Below are 17,069 nucleotides of genomic sequence, written 5' to 3'. Positions count from 1 at the left end.
CAGTGACAAGGGGACTCAAGCACATGGATCTGCAGATAGCACCCAGGGCGCATGCGGCACTCTGTGGGGCTGCAGAATATTCCTTTCTGAGCAAAGGAAGGTGAGGGAGGGGGTGGCACAGTTTAATTTCCAGGCTCAGCATAGTTTGCTTGGCAGATGTGCTCCTCCTCAGCCTTTGATGGTCCCTTGGTTAGAAAAGTGTCCGCTGTCCTGCCAGTTAGTGCTCCCTGTGCTCACAAATACTAAAAAGGGGAGGGAAGATGACAGGTCTCTAGTGGAGTCCCAGGACCGGTTCTAGCAAAAGCCAGAAGATCAGGTTCTGACCTGCTGCTGTTCCAGCCCTCACAGGACAGGCATGCTCTCCAGCACGGACCGCTTGCTGCAGCGAGGTATTGCCAACCTTTTTGTTCTGTAGCTCTGCTGAAAGAAAACAGATGGCAGATGAGCCTCAGGTGTTGCACTAAATTCAGGGGTGAGGCTGAGCTCATGTAGTTTGTGCATCCCTCTGGGTTCCTGAAATTTAAAATCATTCCTGTTACCCAAATTTTTACACTTGCCTATCCTTGACTCATCACCTTGAATTTGGCCCACTCCATCTAAAGGAGAAAATGGGATTTACAAGGCCAGTCCTGGTTTCATACAGCAGCATTCCCTCTTGGGTCTCTTCCTGGTGCGCTCTTCACCAGCTCCCCGGCAGGGACTTCTTTAGCCTGTGTTGAACTCAGGGCTCTGCACAGAGCTGTCTCGGCCAGCGGGAGCGTGTCAGTGCCCACTTTGTGGATCTCACAGAAAGATGATGGGTCCTCAGCTGGGATCCCCCCCCAAAAGCTGTTACAAAAAAATCCCCATCCAGAACAATACTGCAAAAGCTTGCAGCACGGTGGTGGCAACGTTTTCAGCTGTTTCTGTATCTGTGTTTTCACATACTGCAAATTGATGGATTAATGGCAGCCAGGAATATATCCGTCAGCTGCTGGAAGTCCATGAGCAGTGCTAAGAAAAGGGTCACTCATTGAAATGAGTTTGCAGTTTCCCACTCCATCACCTAATAAAGAGCCAGAGCCGAACACACCAAGCGTAAATGCTCCTTTATGGCCAGATTTCATGGTACAACAGTACGTGGTAATGTAGTGTCTGTTCCCTGTGTAAAATCCACTCACCCACCGGAAGGCTTTGAGCAAACATTAATAAAATGCTTCACAAAAGAAAAGGGGGGCACAGATGTCAGTATAATGCAATATTGCCTCTGCTGCAGGAACGGGCGGAGGAGCTGCTGTGCGCAATGGCCATGGCATCGCTTTTGCATTCAGCTGGACACAGGTGAGGAGCATCACACTGCCAAGGGGCTGCATCAGCCAGAGCCCAGCCCTGATGAGCAGCTGTAGAGGCTCTTGAAAGCCCCTTGTAGGGCCCTGTGACTTTCTTCCATACACAAATGTAAAAATTGTAACAGCAGAATATATTTGTCAAAAATCTCTTGTTTACGGCTGACCTGTTAGCTAGCAATAGCTGGTGAGATTCAAGAGGTGAGGATCTGAGGCAGGTGTGGTGGTGCCATCAGCCTGCCTGTGGGCAGGGGGTGGGGGGTACCGCTGCCTGGGCGGCCCCTCTTGGTGCCCACAGGGACCACTGCCTGTTTCAACCCAAATTAGATGGGGTTCTTCATTCCATGACAGAAGTGGAATCACAACACTCGTTGATTTGCCTAGACAGAAGAGCCCAAAATATGTTTGATTGACCTTTTTTCTTTCTCCAAAATAAAACAACTTCTACCTGCTCCTCACCCAAATGTCATGTTGAACAAAATAAAACTTTTTGGTTTGGAATATAGGTATATATAAACAATGAAGATATCTGTTGAGGAAAATATATCATGTGGGATCCATCACCCCAAGAGAGGCAAGGCTGCTGTAGCTCCATTTTCTTTCTCTTCCATCTTGCTGTTTTAAAATTGTCAAGTGTCTTAAAACCTTAGTGTTAAAGTAATTTCTTGAACTAAATAGAAATGAATAACTTGTATGTGATTTGGGCTAATTTATAGCTAGCGGTTCTAAGCAGGAGACACAACCTGATGGTGGTGGCCTTTCTGCAGGAACCCCTCTGCTCTCCTGCTGGCGTTCCCCACCACCCCGAGGCGCCTGCTGCGGCTCCGCTTGCAGGTCAGCCCAGCCTGCTCTGGCTCACCGCTTCAGGAAATCAAGTCGAGCACCAGGTCGGGAGTGTTGAAAGTAAATCTGATATGAATGATTATTTATTTCACTAGAATATTTTGTGGTGAGATTACCTCAGGGAAGAGAAAATGACTGTTCCAGACAAAAGAGGAAAGCAGGTTTCTGTTTCCAGTCTAAACCACCATTAATTCCCAACTGTCCTGCCTGTAATCTTTTCAATAGATAATTTTTTTTTTCAGCGCTGAAAGGGTAAGTCCCATTATCAGCAAGTTTTACATACTGTTGTGGATAGCTCTGTCTCACTTGCTGTTGTGACCAGTTCCTTGTCTCTACTTCTCATGGAGGGTTCTTGCAGAAAAATCTGATCAGGGCATGTGCTTAAACAGCACTCGGGCATTATCTTACATCTTAGAAGCAGCTGCCCACAGGTAGGAATCCAACCAAATAAATTCCTGGGTAGGCTGGCTTTGAATTTGAACTTGCTGCCTTCCTGAAAGTAAGCCTTACCCAGCGTCACACGGGCCAGCATTTGCACGCCGTGCTTGGGTGCCTTTGTTTCCCTCTCTTTTGTTTCCTTTGCTGGTATATGAGGATGGAGCAAAGCCTCAGAGATGCTCGCATATGCTGTGTTGCGTTTTCCAGGTTCATGAAATGAAATCCACAATTCTGCTTTCACGTGATGATGGGGGAGCAGACCAGCTAGTAGAGGCAAGAGAATGGGAAACTCAAGCATGGAGGAAGGAAGGTAAAGAAATACCCCCAAATTGCAGCAGTGATAAATAAGGCAGAACGCTAGGGAGGAGCCATAGGATAGGAGGACAGGGGGTAAGAGGTGGAGACATTTCTTTCCTGATCGGAAAGAGCCTTTAGTGCCAGTGACGTGTTGCTCTTTCTGATGCTGGGTAGGGGACGGGGAGGGCAAACGCTTCTGTGTCAAGAATGAGGGGTAAGTGGTGTGTGTCTGCTTCACAAATCAAACTTTTATGAAGACTAAGAAGATAAAATGCCTGGCGTGCTTGAGGGGCAGGGCGATTGCAAAGATCAGAAGAGTTTTCCTTCCTACTTGTCTTCCTCTGCAGCCCCAGGTTATTCAGCTAAGCTTTTAATATACAAATGGGGATTTTGCTGAATGACTCCTCAGTGTAATTCTTTATACAGTTGGGTTTTTTTCTTCTGTCTCCGGCTTTTTTTTTTTTTTTTTTTGTTTATTTTGTTTGAACTCCCCATAAGCTGTGATTCAATAACAGATTTTTACAGAGTGGGTTGCTGGTGTGGGTTGGGGTTGCTGTGGTCAAAGAGGTGTTTTGATTTTTTCTGGCCTGCTTCCTGGGATGGGGGATGGGGCAGCGGAGAGAGACACCAGTAACAGCAAGAATCAGCATCTGATTCTTGGGCCGTCTGCTGGGTGGCATTAGGGTAACTGCATTTCTTTTCCATGAGAAAATGAAATTGGAGTCTTATTATGGGCAGCTTGTGAGTAATGCAACTTCAGCAACATTTGGATTTGAAAAAAGGTGGTTTTTTTCAAAAAGATGAGGTATTTGGGGAAGGAAAGGAGGTTGTCAGGCATTAAAACCCTCTGGCTCTTGCGGCACGAAGTATAACAAGGCCAAACTAAAAGGCAGCTTCTGCTTCCTAACATCAGGTAGGAATTGCAGGAGCATCCTCAGAGCCGCAGCAGCTGTAGGTATTTAACTAGATGTCAAGCCTGCAAGCAAACATAAGAAAGCAGATCCAAGAAGGCCTTGAGCCCAAAACCTGTAGTTATTTTTGGTCTGCCCCCCACAACAGATGATATTAATTTGGTTTTACTTACAGCTTTCAGCTACTGCAGTTACAACACTGATACGTCTGCAGAAGGTGCAATATTGCATCTTTGGGGATTTCTAGGCTTCCAAACACATTTACAGCTCATCTCTGCACAGCTGGGAGACTTGCGGAGGGAAGTCAGCTGTAACAGGCTGTAGTGTGTGCTGGATGTACCAGTGCTGCGCCCTGCGCTCCTCTGGCTTCTGCAGGTGTTGCTGCTTCCCCCAGTGCCCCCAGTCCACTGACTGGAGAAAGGCAATAAAAAGACTTCTCTAGGAAAAGAGAGCATCTGGCTGTAAATGCAACAAGACCTCCTCCATGACATTCAGTGTATTGGGAAACATCATCTGGCAGACAGATACTTTCAGGAATCCCTGTTGCCAACACCTTGAGTAAACTCCAGTGCTATCTATTTGTTGTTGAAAGCCACAGGAGATGTAATTTATGGCATTCTTGAGCTCTTCCCTGTAGATCCCATAGCCTGTTTTAACTAATGAGAGAGAGGGCTGAACCCATGGGGCTTGCTTCTTTTAACCAATCGTTAAAATAGGCATTTTATAATTTAACGGATTTAGAGTTTCTTCTGCCTATATCCATCTGTCCTGCTAGTTAAAAAACAGTGTGCAAAAATAACTTTGTGGTAATTCTTGCCCATACAAATGGATTAGTCGTCCTTGAGTAATCAACAGATCCTCCAAAGGTTAAAATATATTTAAAGATACAAGTTAAATTGAGGTTTTCTATTTATTGAGGGTTTAACACGGAGGGAAGCTGCACAAACCCTCCTGGAGAAAACAGTCTTATGTGAGGTTTCACAACTTTTTGTCACAGTGTGAAATTTTCTTCAAGCAAGGAATTTTTTTCTATTTGTAGCCTCAAAATACCAAAAAAATGTGATTATTTTTGACAAGATGTACTGCAAGTGTTATTTGGTGGAATATTCTGAGTCTGTTTAGGTATCTCAGTCAGAAAGATACTCTCGCTCTCGCACAGGTGTGGTGTCCCCTTACCTTTTATTGTTGAACATCCTTAGGAATGAAGTTTGCTGAAGCTGTGCCAAAGGCACACAGTCTAACGATATAAAACGGCATCAGGTTGGTCAACAACTTTTTTTTTTTCCTCTTGGAACAGAGTGAACCAAATGGCCAAAAATGATACTTGCTGTTGAATTTCCTCAGGTTAAAATCAGCTACCATATGTAGCAGGAATCTACATAAATATACAAGAAAGCACATTTACAATGTATGAACAAAACTGGTGCAGTAACGCTGTTATTCTGCTGATTCCAAAGCTTCCTCGTTTTGCTTTGGCCACGTGCAGAGTTTATGCGAGTTTAAGTCAACATGAAGTTAGAGAAGTAAGGTGGCGGTGGCTGCTCTTTACTTTGTCTTTTAAAATATGATTACTTTGCAACGTCATGGGCAGGTTTGCTCTTTTTGGTGTACCAAGAGCTAGATGTCCTTTTCTTATTACTTGGATTTTCAAAACAAATAACCTCTCCTGCTCCTGTTTTGTTCAATATCGTTCTCTTAAACATCCACTGTATGGAAGCGCGCACACGCGCATGTACGGAGCATCCCCGTTAAAAGCATCCTGCTGAGATCCCCACCAGCTGCAAAGCGTTAGAGCTGCCGCTGCGCTCTCAGCTCCTCTGGCGGGGCCAGCCAGGGCCTTCAGATGCTACCGACCCTGGCGGAGAAATTGCATTCACTCAGTGAATGTTCCAGTATGTTGCTATTGGAAAGCAAGAAATCACAGCTCTAAAAATCCTGGAAGGGAGCCAGAGTACCAGCTGTAGGTCCTAAATGCTTTGTTTTGTTGTTCATGGTAATCTTTCTGTCCTAAGGCTTCCATATTGACCTATGAAATGTCTAGGGCACTTGAAATTCTGGACTGAAAGGCATTTAACCCCCCCGTCGTCCCCCATCCCCGTCCCCCCCCAAGACAGAGCCTTTACTATTTTTTTGAAGAGTTCTTAGTTCATTTTGTAACCTCTGCCCCAGGCAGAATAAGTGCTGGTATAGTGTGAAGGTCTCATCTGAACTGGTCCATGGTGTTCTGCAATTTCCTTACGTTTAAGAACGTAGGAATAAAATTACTAAGTGGCCTGAACAATGCCTTGCCTCAGATCACATGCAAGATGATCAGTTCTTTTAAATTTTGTTATTATTTTGTTCTGCTGTAGAATATATTTTCACGTACCTATATATACCTTCTGTATCTATATATGTTTCTCATTACGTTCCAATGAACTGCCTGATACAGATCCTGGGCAAATCAAGGTGAGTTCTTGAATTCCATGGGTTTAATTTTTTCCAAGCTCTAAATCATTGTTCTCCCTTAAACTTAATTTTTAGATTGAACTGATTGATTACAGACTAGAATTTGGTATACTATCTCCTATACTTAGGAGAATTTTTGGATGCTGAATAGAGTGTGAATTGTCCATCCTCCAACTGACACTGGGACCTGGGCAGAAGAAATGGAAAACTCCACGAACACTGAGGCTCAGAGAAAGCACTTTCTAAAAGCTGCCTCCTTTTTTTGTGTGCTTTTCCACCAGTGCTTTAGAAAAATGTCATTTATAACCTTTTGAACAAGCCAAATCTCCCTTTGTCAGGTCAATGAGGAAAAAAAAATGAATTAAATCCAACCGTGATAAGGAAGGATTTAGAAAATCCAGCGATGGGAAAGAAATCAGTCTGACTCAGCTGACCCTGCTGTTGAAGCTGTGGCACTTGCTAGAAGCCTTAGCGTGCCCTCCTTCAGCCACTCGCTCTGTCAGTACGTTATTAGAAAACATTTCCTCTAATCCCATCATTCTGTGCTGTTGTGGAAACCAGCAGGCTCACCAGCAAATCCACCCACTATTATTTTTATCCTATTGAAAGCTCTACTTTTATCAGACATAATCGAAACGGCTCATGTGCAATCTGAAGAGCAAGTGGGTTTTACCATCACTCATGCCAAAACTAAATACGGATTAAATTGCACCCTGCCAGCACAAAGTGTGCATTGTGTGGCTTTGCTCTGCGGTACCCCACCTCAGCTCGCCCCGTGCCTGATAAACACTACGCGCTCCCTTCAATACTCCCTTTTTAAAAGGGCAAAACAAAGCAGCAGTGTCTGCCCTGGAATGTGCTGCAGGTAGCAGTCTGAACCTCCATCACCAAACTCAGCCAGAGGATTAATTTCAGGCATGAAGGTTGTTGCTTGGAGGGACTTCACAGGAATGCAAACCAAAGGCTCTCAAAGAGCCCACAACAAAGGGAAAAGTCATAAGGGCTCAAGCTGCTGGTAGGATGAGGAGCACGGGATTAAGAGCTTGGTCTACCTTGTAGAAAAGGCAGAACCCACTGTTGTACTGAAAAGCGATGCAAGCAGGGAAAATAGCTTGGTTTGGTTGGGGTTTTTTTGTTCTGTTGTTGGTTGGTTTTTTTTTTTCCTGTGAACCTCTTTTAGAAAGATAGTTGACTAGAAAATTGCAGCCTTGCTAATGACGTTTATATAATACCTGGTATGATCAAATGTCTATGCAAGTTTTATGGTCACATACTTAATGTGTTTTGAGTTGTATTTTATTTCCAGATTAAAATAGAATAAATACTTGTTTTTCAATTCTTTTTTTCTTGATTTTTTTTTTTTTATTATTATTAATTTTTGGCAAGGGCACACCATTGCGATCCCAGCAGTGCTGAGTGATGAAGCTGTGACACAAAGCTAACCACCCAACAGGCCGTATGCTGCTTTGCTGACTTGCAAGCATTCAAGTCAACTCCCAAGATAACCAGATGGGCTGGGGATGCAGCCTGCTGCCATGTTTGACAGCCTCAGCAGAAGACAAGTAGAAGCCTACTCGGGAGTGCAGCCTATGGACACAGTTGTAGATGGAGACCTCGCTGGTCTGGGAAGATGCTCCCCAGGTAAGCCCTGAATTATGTACTTAAAAGACTGCAGAAGTAACACCGATACAAAGACAAGAACCAATGTGAAATTTGCTGGCCTAAACTAGGGACAGGGACAGAGCAGCTTTCAGTTTCTCTCACTCTTTCCCATAAAACCCAACAGCGCTACAAATTCACCAACAACAACCTGGCTTTATGTTACATCCTTATCTGGATTCAGTTTCCAGTCACTGCTTCTTATGTCTTTACTATAAGAAGGCATGCAATTATATGCAATTATCAAATTAGTTTTTCTTCTCAATCCTTTTGCCAGTGAAAGCATGCCATCCCTTTCTTAATCATTTCAATTGTACAGCATCCCCTGTGAGAAACATTTTCCTGAATCTTTTCAACATATAAACCTTCTGGACAATGTTTGAAAAATGGCCTAAATAATCACAGGCCATTAGTCTTATCTACTGGCATTCTTCAATTCCCTTTCTCCAGCCCAGGGTTGAAACCACTTGCTGCAGTTGCTGCAGTTGCTGCAGTGCAACACAAGTGCAGGCTCTGCTGGTACTAATCGGGGGCCACGATTAGGGCATCCTTTTCTGTTTCAAAAATAAGAGCTACTCTCATTATTTATGTATCTATTGTGTCTGAAACAGTCCGCTGTGTGGAGTACTTGCTTTTCTTTTCAAAGACATCACATAGACAACAATCTGTGGTGCTTACTAGCTTTTTTTTTTTAATTTCCTTTCTTGAGAAGCTAAATTTTTAAAAGATTTTGAAGCACTATCATTTTAATGATTGACGTTAACTTGTGTTTCTTCAAGTCCTCCTGCTTGAAGAATGATGATACTGTTAAAAAGCAAGTGTCTCAAGACAAAGATGTACCAAATTATACCATAATTTTAATACAATTAAACCATGATAGGATTCTAAAAATAATAAAAGAATTAATCACTTTGTATAGAATGCTATTATTAATTTGAGATCAACAAACCAGGACTGGTTCACGTAACTTTTATTCACACGTAGAAAAAGTATTACAAAACGATTTATACAAGATTTTAATTTACATTCCTTAAAGGAGTATTTAAAACAGCACTGTAAGTCCCTAGACATGATACGTGGGCAGTCTAAATGTGGTAGTAGTGTATGTTTTCTGTTGGCTTGTACACCATTGCTTGCCACAGGCAATATAAGAAAGACCAATTTGGTTAAATTAAGGAAAAAAGTATATACACAATATACATATATATTTAAAAAGCACTCTCCATTTTTTCCTCCCAATTTGCTTGCAAGCTATCTGTCACTCATTTAAAGGAACGAGTATTTTTCTCTAGAGTTGCCGGACAAAAACAATTATACAAAGTGTAAATTCTAATGGGAAAACATACTTACTGTGGCAGATGCTGACAAAATTTTTGAACATAGCATTTTAAAGAATTGTCATTAGTGAAAAGTTAAATCTCCCCATGTTCTAAAAATATCTTGCCATATACTGAAATGCACATTGGATTTTTTCTATTTACAAAGTATATACAAAGAAGCACACGTCTTTTCATGCACATGTAGTGAAAAATAAGTTTTGTCACTTCTTAAATGTATGAAAGTATTCAAAGAAATTACTCAAAACTACTCTTATTTGAACATTAAAGTATTTAGCTGAGTAACTGTACTCCCTGCACAACTGTATTACTCTGTCTGTGACTGAATGGTGGTATTTACTACTTTTAACAAAAGAAAAAATCACTTCCATAATTTCTTCACTCACTTTGGTTTGCATTTGGTAACTGTTACTCATGATTTCTGCACACATGAATAATATCTCACTGGTGAAGAGCTGAAGCATCTTACTGCCTTGGCTGCCTCTAATGGCTTCACCTAGTCTTGTGCAGGTTCAACCTTCTACTTCAAAGCAGAAGTCTTTTTCCACTACAGAATATGAATACTGTCTCAACGTTTCCATTGCCACACAAACCACGTGTGGAAAGATGAGTAACATTTATTGCAAATTTGCATCTGTTTTGCTCATTGCTTTGCTTCTGTCAAGGCACACTGGGTACTTTAAAGAATAGTTGCTAGTGTTTGTCACCAACAAGTTTGAGCCTGCTGAAGGTAATGAATCAGTAGAGGTTAATGAGATTACTCACAGAAGTGAAATCTATTTTAATGATAAAAATGGCTGCAGAACAAATGGTATTATGGGATGTAGTGCAACAAACTGTAGTTAAAAAAATCTTGAAGAACAGCAATGAGGGCAGTTGGTAATTTACTAGGTCTGCACGCAACTTTGAAGATTCAATTCAGAGGTTTGGGGTTTTTTAATGTTATGAATTAATTTTTATATTTTGTGTGGGAAATTTTGAATTTACACAATACTACAGTGAGAATGACAGAGTGACACAAATAAAAAACCCCTTAAAATTAATGTGTTACTGAAAAATATTAGCAATAGTCTCGTCGTATGAATACTTTCATGGCACACCTGCTATAGTTTGACATTCTGATGTGACAGTTGATTACATTTATTTTGACATCCACCAAGTGCTGTATTCCAATACTGAGACTACCAATTAAACACAACATCCTTATCTATATGGCTGACTTTCATTAAGCTAAATCTAATTTAAAACTAACCTCCTGCTATGTTTAACAAAACAATGCCCCTCACACAAATGTAATAACTGGATGGAGGGGACTTCAACCATACATACTGTAACATGCAAATTCTTTAACTCCCCAAACTAGCTTATTGACTATCAGGTAATATAGAGTAAAAGCTTCAGTTTATCAATAGATGATCCTTGCAAAAATAGAAATGTTTATTTTTTAAGTCCTTCAACAGTAGAAAACTGATTTAAAATTAGAACCAGCCAAAAAAATTCCTAATGCATGCATAAATCTGCAAGCAGAATAACTGGCAACGTCTTGTCCCACGCCTTCAGACATCTCTAGCCATATTTAAGATACCCACTTAAACATACTGAAGTATTTATATTTCTTGCTGTATTTACATATACTTTTTAGCTCACGCTACTAGACTTTTTGAGAATCTGAGGGAACAGGAGGTTCTTTTTAAAAAAGTGTCATAAATCCACTTTCAGGGTTCTCCTAGGATGCTCCTTGAAGTTTCACTTTTCAGCTGTTACAGCTCAGATGCAGCTGCGCAGAAGGTGTGAAATGATGCCATTTTTTCCCAGCTGATTTTGAAACCATGCTACATTGAAGACCAGACTAACTTTGATGAGAATCTGCAGAGGAGCATAAGGGAAGCTTTCAGCTTTAGTGCTGAGAGGAATAGCTTGGTTTCCTAAAAGAAAGTGATAGAACAGTGGTTACATAAATTCATAAAAACACCTGTATGTACTTCTATACTTGACGTGATACTAAAAGAATACAGCTATACTTACTGCTTGCTTTAAAAATTCACCTAAGCCTGAAGACTGAAACTGTATTAAAACACCCATCTAAAAACTTCTATTTATGTGCACATAAATATATGCTATCTAACAATGAAGTATGGACCTATGCAAGACTATAATGCATCCACATGTACTACAAAGACCATCCTTCCCTCAAAATACTAAAAAACTGCAAGAAAGATGAAAGGAAAATGGAAAAAGTGGGGTAGACAGAGATGAAATGATTTTCCTGGAGTTGTACAGCTGGTCAGAGTTCAGCCTAAAAATCTCTCTCACATGAGCCTAGTCCTAGTCCTTTCCCTCAAATGCTCCTTAAATTTGTCCACCAAAGATGCATATATAATGATGCACTGTAGAGTCCAAATATGGAAAAATTGTACAAACCAAATCAGTAAAGTCTATTAAAGGGAAAAAAGGAAGGAAAACCTAACCCTCCCAAACCATCTTGCTTATTCAGAATTATACACAAATCTCAGTACTAATACATGGTACAACAAAACCATCAAAGAATATAGGATTTTGAAATATCAGAAAAGATGTCCACATACACATAGGAATCAGTAAGATAATTTACAATTTATATATCCTAACAAGTATGGTGAAATGCAAGTCAATTTTTATAGTGATATTTTGAAATTCTATGGTTCCTTACATCTAAAACCACTCTAAATAATATTAATCACATACCGGTTTAGTGGGGAAAAAACCCCCACAAACTTCTGATTTTTTCAATCTTGTTAATATGGAAATAAATTCCTTTTAAACATCAAGACAGCATTCAAGTTCCATGGATAACCAATGAAAAATTGCGACCTAGCAGCACTGAGATTTGCAGTCATGGTCACGTCACTGTCCCTTCCTATACATACCTAGAGGATATGGCTATCACCTGATGATACTTGGCATAGACCAAAAGGAAACTATGACAGCTGCTATCTGACATATGGGCAGTCAATGCCAGACATTGTTACAGACAAAACTATAGATTGTAAAGAATATACTGAGAAAAATACATGCGACCTAGGTAAGGTTGACACTTTCAGTGACAGCAGTAGATTCGCAAGGTAATATACAAGTTCGATTGAAGTCAATGGCAAAAAAATTCTTGACTTAGCAGTCTGTTTACCTCACTTTCCTCCTCTTGAAAGCATGACCTGAAGAATTAAAGCTTAATTTACAAATTGCACTTACAGAATATGCGTATTTTTTTGTTAAATACTAATTACTTTCTACTTCTTATTTAAGAACAATATAAAAGTGGCATGCAAACCAAATGGAAGAGGATCAAAGAAAAGCAGTTTTGTTTCTGCAGATGACCCAGCATTTTCATAATTACAAACAGCGTAATTTTTTTATTTAAGTTTGGTGGATTATTATTAGTGGCAACTACTTCTGTTCCTGCCTTTGTGTACATGCACAAGAGCCTGTTTCAGATTTCCAGCCACAGCGTGTATAACCTTAAGTAACAACAGTACACATGCCATAATTTGGGATCCTTTCACAGATTAGCTACTTGTTGCTTCAAGTTACTTCCAGTAGTAGGAAGCATAATTTTAAAATTACAGAGCACGGCTAATATTAAAATAGATATAATGAAGCAGTAGCAGAGTGACTTTTTATGCGGTAAAGATGATTGCTTATCACCTCTTCTCATTTTGACCTCAGACCTGCATTTTCTCTAAGCTTTGATAGATGAAATTATATTTTATGGACAAACTTATGGAATTTATCTGATGACATGGGAATACGAATGGCATGGAAAAGCATTTGAGAGTCTCTCTTCTGTTTCTGCTGTGGCTGTAGTAACTTCACAGAGAAGGCTTTGTAAATATTTTTGGATGAACACTTTCACATCTTTTATGCTTTGTATACAACGACAAAAGACAAGTCCTCAGTTCTTCCCTCATAAACAAAGACTAGACTCACATAATAGTTTGGTCATAAGGCTATTAAGCTTATTTTTCCCCCTGAAATTTAGTAATAAAAAACCCCACCTGATGAAAGCTGAGTGGTGCCTCTGTATTCTGGTTCATATTATCTCAACATTATAGTTTGAGTAATTACACCTTTCAAATTCAGTCAATGATTTAAAAATGTGAACTTTTTACAATTCTATTTTTATCTAGCTAGCTCTACACGCCTTGAGTACTTATTCTCACTCCTTTGTAGTTGTGGTTTTTTACCTCTTTATCAGTCTGTAGAGTCATTTGCTGTTCCATTACGCTTTGTTGTTGGCTGGGTTTCAGCAGCCGCTGAGTTCTGAAGTGATGAAATTTCTATGCATGTTCTGTGTTTGGAGATTTCAAAGGACTTTGCAACATTCCCATCAAGAGACTTAGCTGAAATAAGTACTTCACTTAGTTCCTGGTCATTACCCAACTCAACAGTGGCTGCATTTTCAGTCTCAGGGCTGCAGGATTTTGCAGATCCTCCAGCTAGTTCTGAATACGATTCACAGAAAGAAATGCCGTCACAACAAGCTGAGTTTTGCATAAGGGGCCAAGCATCTGAAATGTCTCCACAGGTAGAGTGTGAAAGGGAACCAAGGAAGGCAGGAATCATTTCTCCAACAGAATCAGAAGCCCTGCAAAAGCATAAAAGACACATGGTTTCAAAAGCATTCCAGAAAATATTATCAGTATTGTAATTACTGTCATCAGTAATTATAGGTATTTCATGAAGATTTAACAGAGCTATATTAAGCTAGTAATCTAGAGGCATCCTGTACAAACAAATTCTTTTGAAAAGGAATACAGTTTGTTTCTCATTGGGAAATGATGAAGAAAGCTCTGGAGAACACTACTAAAGGTAAAGAGGATGCCTAGAGCCCTTCATACTGTGAATGCAAAGGTCTAGAAAACATGAACTACAGTTGAGGTTGTTTATATTCTAAAGAACAAAAAAATGTGATAGAAAAATACTATAGTAGTGTTCAGATACAAAGACTGTTGCAAAGAGGAAGGAATTTATTTGTTCTCAATGCATGCGGTGTGTGTGAAGACAACATAAAACGTGATTAATTTGCAGCAAGAAAGATGTTTGGGAAGACTGTGGAATCTCCAGAACTAGGTTTTATCTCCCCCCAAAACAGGCTAGACAAGAATCTAATGGATGTAAAAGTAGTACAGTGGGTTCAGACTGGAAGATGGGAATAGACAACAAGATTGCTTGAAACTTCTGTCTGTGATTTCACACTGAACATGCGTTCACTTCAGATTTTTTGTTTTTTTCTGTCTAGCCTTCAAACTATGGGAAGTTTTTCTCCTGTTATATTTCGTTTGGAGAGGACATAATATCAAAGGGCAAGGATTTTTAATTCTCATAAGGATTATTTTTATTTTACGGGAAATGGAAGAACATGGAAGTAGAAACTCAGTGGTATCTCAAGTGTATTTAAAGTGAAGTACTGACATGCCTGTATCAGACATGATGATACTGACATGTCTGAGAGCACTATACATGCCTACCTCTGTTGAAAGCCCAGTAATGTTTTTTACTATCATATACCAAAACAAGTATTATCAAAACCAAAAAGATGTACTAACATGTTTTACTTCCAAAAACTGTCTACAGATTTATAAAACTGCAAAGGATATATTAAGTCTGACATACAATAACGATTTGCGCGACAAAACTCATTCCACATTAACATTGCCTATAACATATTTAGCCTTATTTCCAAAACCTGATGCTTTAATAGCTTTGATATATACACAAAGCATTTCCATAGATGAGGCCAGAAGTCAGGACACTGCACCACAATTGAAGGAAATATATTATTCTAGCACAGGAAACTGGAGCAAACTACTTTCTACCAAAAGGAACCACAGAATCTTTGATGTCCCCACAGCATGGATATAACATTTCTTTTTAAAGCCTTAACCAAAAGATCCCTCACGAAGTATACAACTCTCATCAGCCTTGGTGGTATATAAGGATAACTCAAGCTTGCTGGTATTTAAACAAGTCGTTATAGAAAATTTAGGTATTTTGTATCTTGTGCGTAGGTCACTAAGTCACTCTGCATAAACAACATCTATGAAGAAGCTGCCTCTACATTTTTAGTTACATTTGGCCATAAGAACAAAACAGCTGGAAACCAATTTAAACCTTATATGGAAAACAATTCTAGTTAAAAGAAATAAACACATCCTGTGTTAAAATCTGTAACCAGGAAACTCTGAATGACACCATAAATTTTATACATTTAGCTCATGGCACTGCTGTAGAAATAACTGCTCTACTACTATATTTATATCCAGGTGGTAGGGAGAAAATAATCGTTACAATCTGGCAGAAATTCAGAAATACTAGCTATTTCAAATCTCACAGTCATTACGAGTTCTCAAGAAAATCTTCACAACACTTCTAAATTGTACCTCAGTCCACCCAGATTCACAGGTTTATGCAGCACCTTGCTAACCCATAGCAGAAGAGGGCATCACCAAAGCATCTAAGGTACCAAGAGTAAGAGGAAGACTATCTGCTTGTGAGAGGTCAGTCACTTCTTCAGAGGAACTGATCTATCAAGTCAGTATTTATTAAGTAATACTTAAAATAAATTTTTCACTATAAACCTGGTTTTGCACAAAATGGGTGGATATGGCTACAGTTCATCAAAATCCCTCATTCCATTCCAAACAGCTGTTCTATCTGTATAAGTATTAACTTGACTGCATAAAAAATACTTAATGTTTAATAGACATTTATAAAACTAAGTTACCTTTCATTAAGCGTAGTCTGTGAGTGGAAAGCACAACTGTGGCTGCTGTGTTCCATGCTACAGGTTTCATCACAGCACAGTGATGGAATCAAGTGAACTGGTCCTAAGGAATAAAAATTAATTTAATAATGTTAAAAGTGTTAAAGCTCTGTATGAAATTAGTCTCTGTACTCCTTCAAAGCTTGAGTATTACTTTGCCAGTTACATTACAGTGTATGGACTGACAAAAGAGATTTTACTGCAAAAATTGGGTTCTTTAATGTATTACTTTAAAATCAAGTTACTTACAAAAGCCAAGCCCTTCCTCCAAGAGTAATATAGATGCCAGTCAGGAGTATCTACTTCTAAAATTAATTTGCTTTTCAATTGGATATGTGTGACAGGAAGTACCACATTCTGAGTTAACATATTAGGATGCTATTTAAGCCTGTGCTGTTGTGCTAAATTATGTATTTGTTAATATCAAATGCATCTGTTCTGATAGACTTCACAAAATCTCAATGATTTGAACTGTTCCGACTGTTAATGTCCTTTAGCGTTCATATCATGTTCTTAGATACGGTCTGGTAAATCCTTCACAGTAATTTGAGTCTCAAAGCCAGATGCATTGCTATTTTTATCAGAAAGAAATGAAATTAAAGGAAAAATGCTTTAAATGTCCAAGTGAAGGGTCACTGGAACAAAACCAGGAAAAAAATCATAACCAAACTGCTATTTAGAAATTCTATCTGCTTATTAAGAAATTAGCCCAAGACAAAGAGTAGTTTCACAATGTTAGCTCTGTAGTTAAAATGTCACAACTCAAGTGTTAGATAAATGTTCATCATGCCATACAGTCACCTTTTAGTAGACCAAACATACCACATGTCTGTGATGTTCTTCTCTGGCACTGGCAACATGCTCTGTGGTCATATTCATTTAGCCGTGGTCTATCAAAACATGACAATTCAGAGCCATTGTAGTGAACGTCTTGTGATCTCAGAGACCCTTTGGACAAAATGAATAAAAATATATATTAGTAAATGATACCTTTTTTCCTGTTCATAGCCTC

At 39.5% G+C, this 17,069-nt stretch overlaps 1 protein-coding gene across 2 annotated transcripts in view; it reads right to left on the bottom strand.

Moving 5' to 3' along the window:
- Positions 1-8,873: 8,873 nt before the first annotated feature.
- TNFRSF19 (TNF receptor superfamily member 19) overlaps positions 8,874-17,069 on the bottom strand; it is a 60,347-nt gene continuing 52,151 nt past the window's right edge. For both annotated transcript variants that reach the window (XM_037377832.1, XM_037377833.1), the window contains 4 exons: positions 16,880-17,005; positions 16,019-16,121; positions 13,479-13,879; positions 8,874-11,183 (listed from right to left, as the gene is read on the bottom strand). In XM_037377832.1, the coding sequence (XP_037233729.1) occupies positions 13,486-13,879; positions 16,019-16,121; positions 16,880-17,005 (623 nt within the window). In that variant the 3' untranslated portion in view covers positions 8,874-11,183; positions 13,479-13,485. The remainder of the gene's footprint in view (positions 11,184-13,478; positions 13,880-16,018; positions 16,122-16,879; positions 17,006-17,069) is intronic.

This window comes from Falco rusticolus, chromosome 2 (genome assembly GCF_015220075.1).
Source record: "Falco rusticolus isolate bFalRus1 chromosome 2, bFalRus1.pri, whole genome shotgun sequence".
NCBI classification, from domain to species: Eukaryota; Metazoa; Chordata; class Aves; order Falconiformes; family Falconidae; genus Falco; species Falco rusticolus.
The sequence above is the reverse complement of the archived record's forward strand: the minus strand, read 5'-3'. Positions and strand labels throughout refer to the sequence as shown.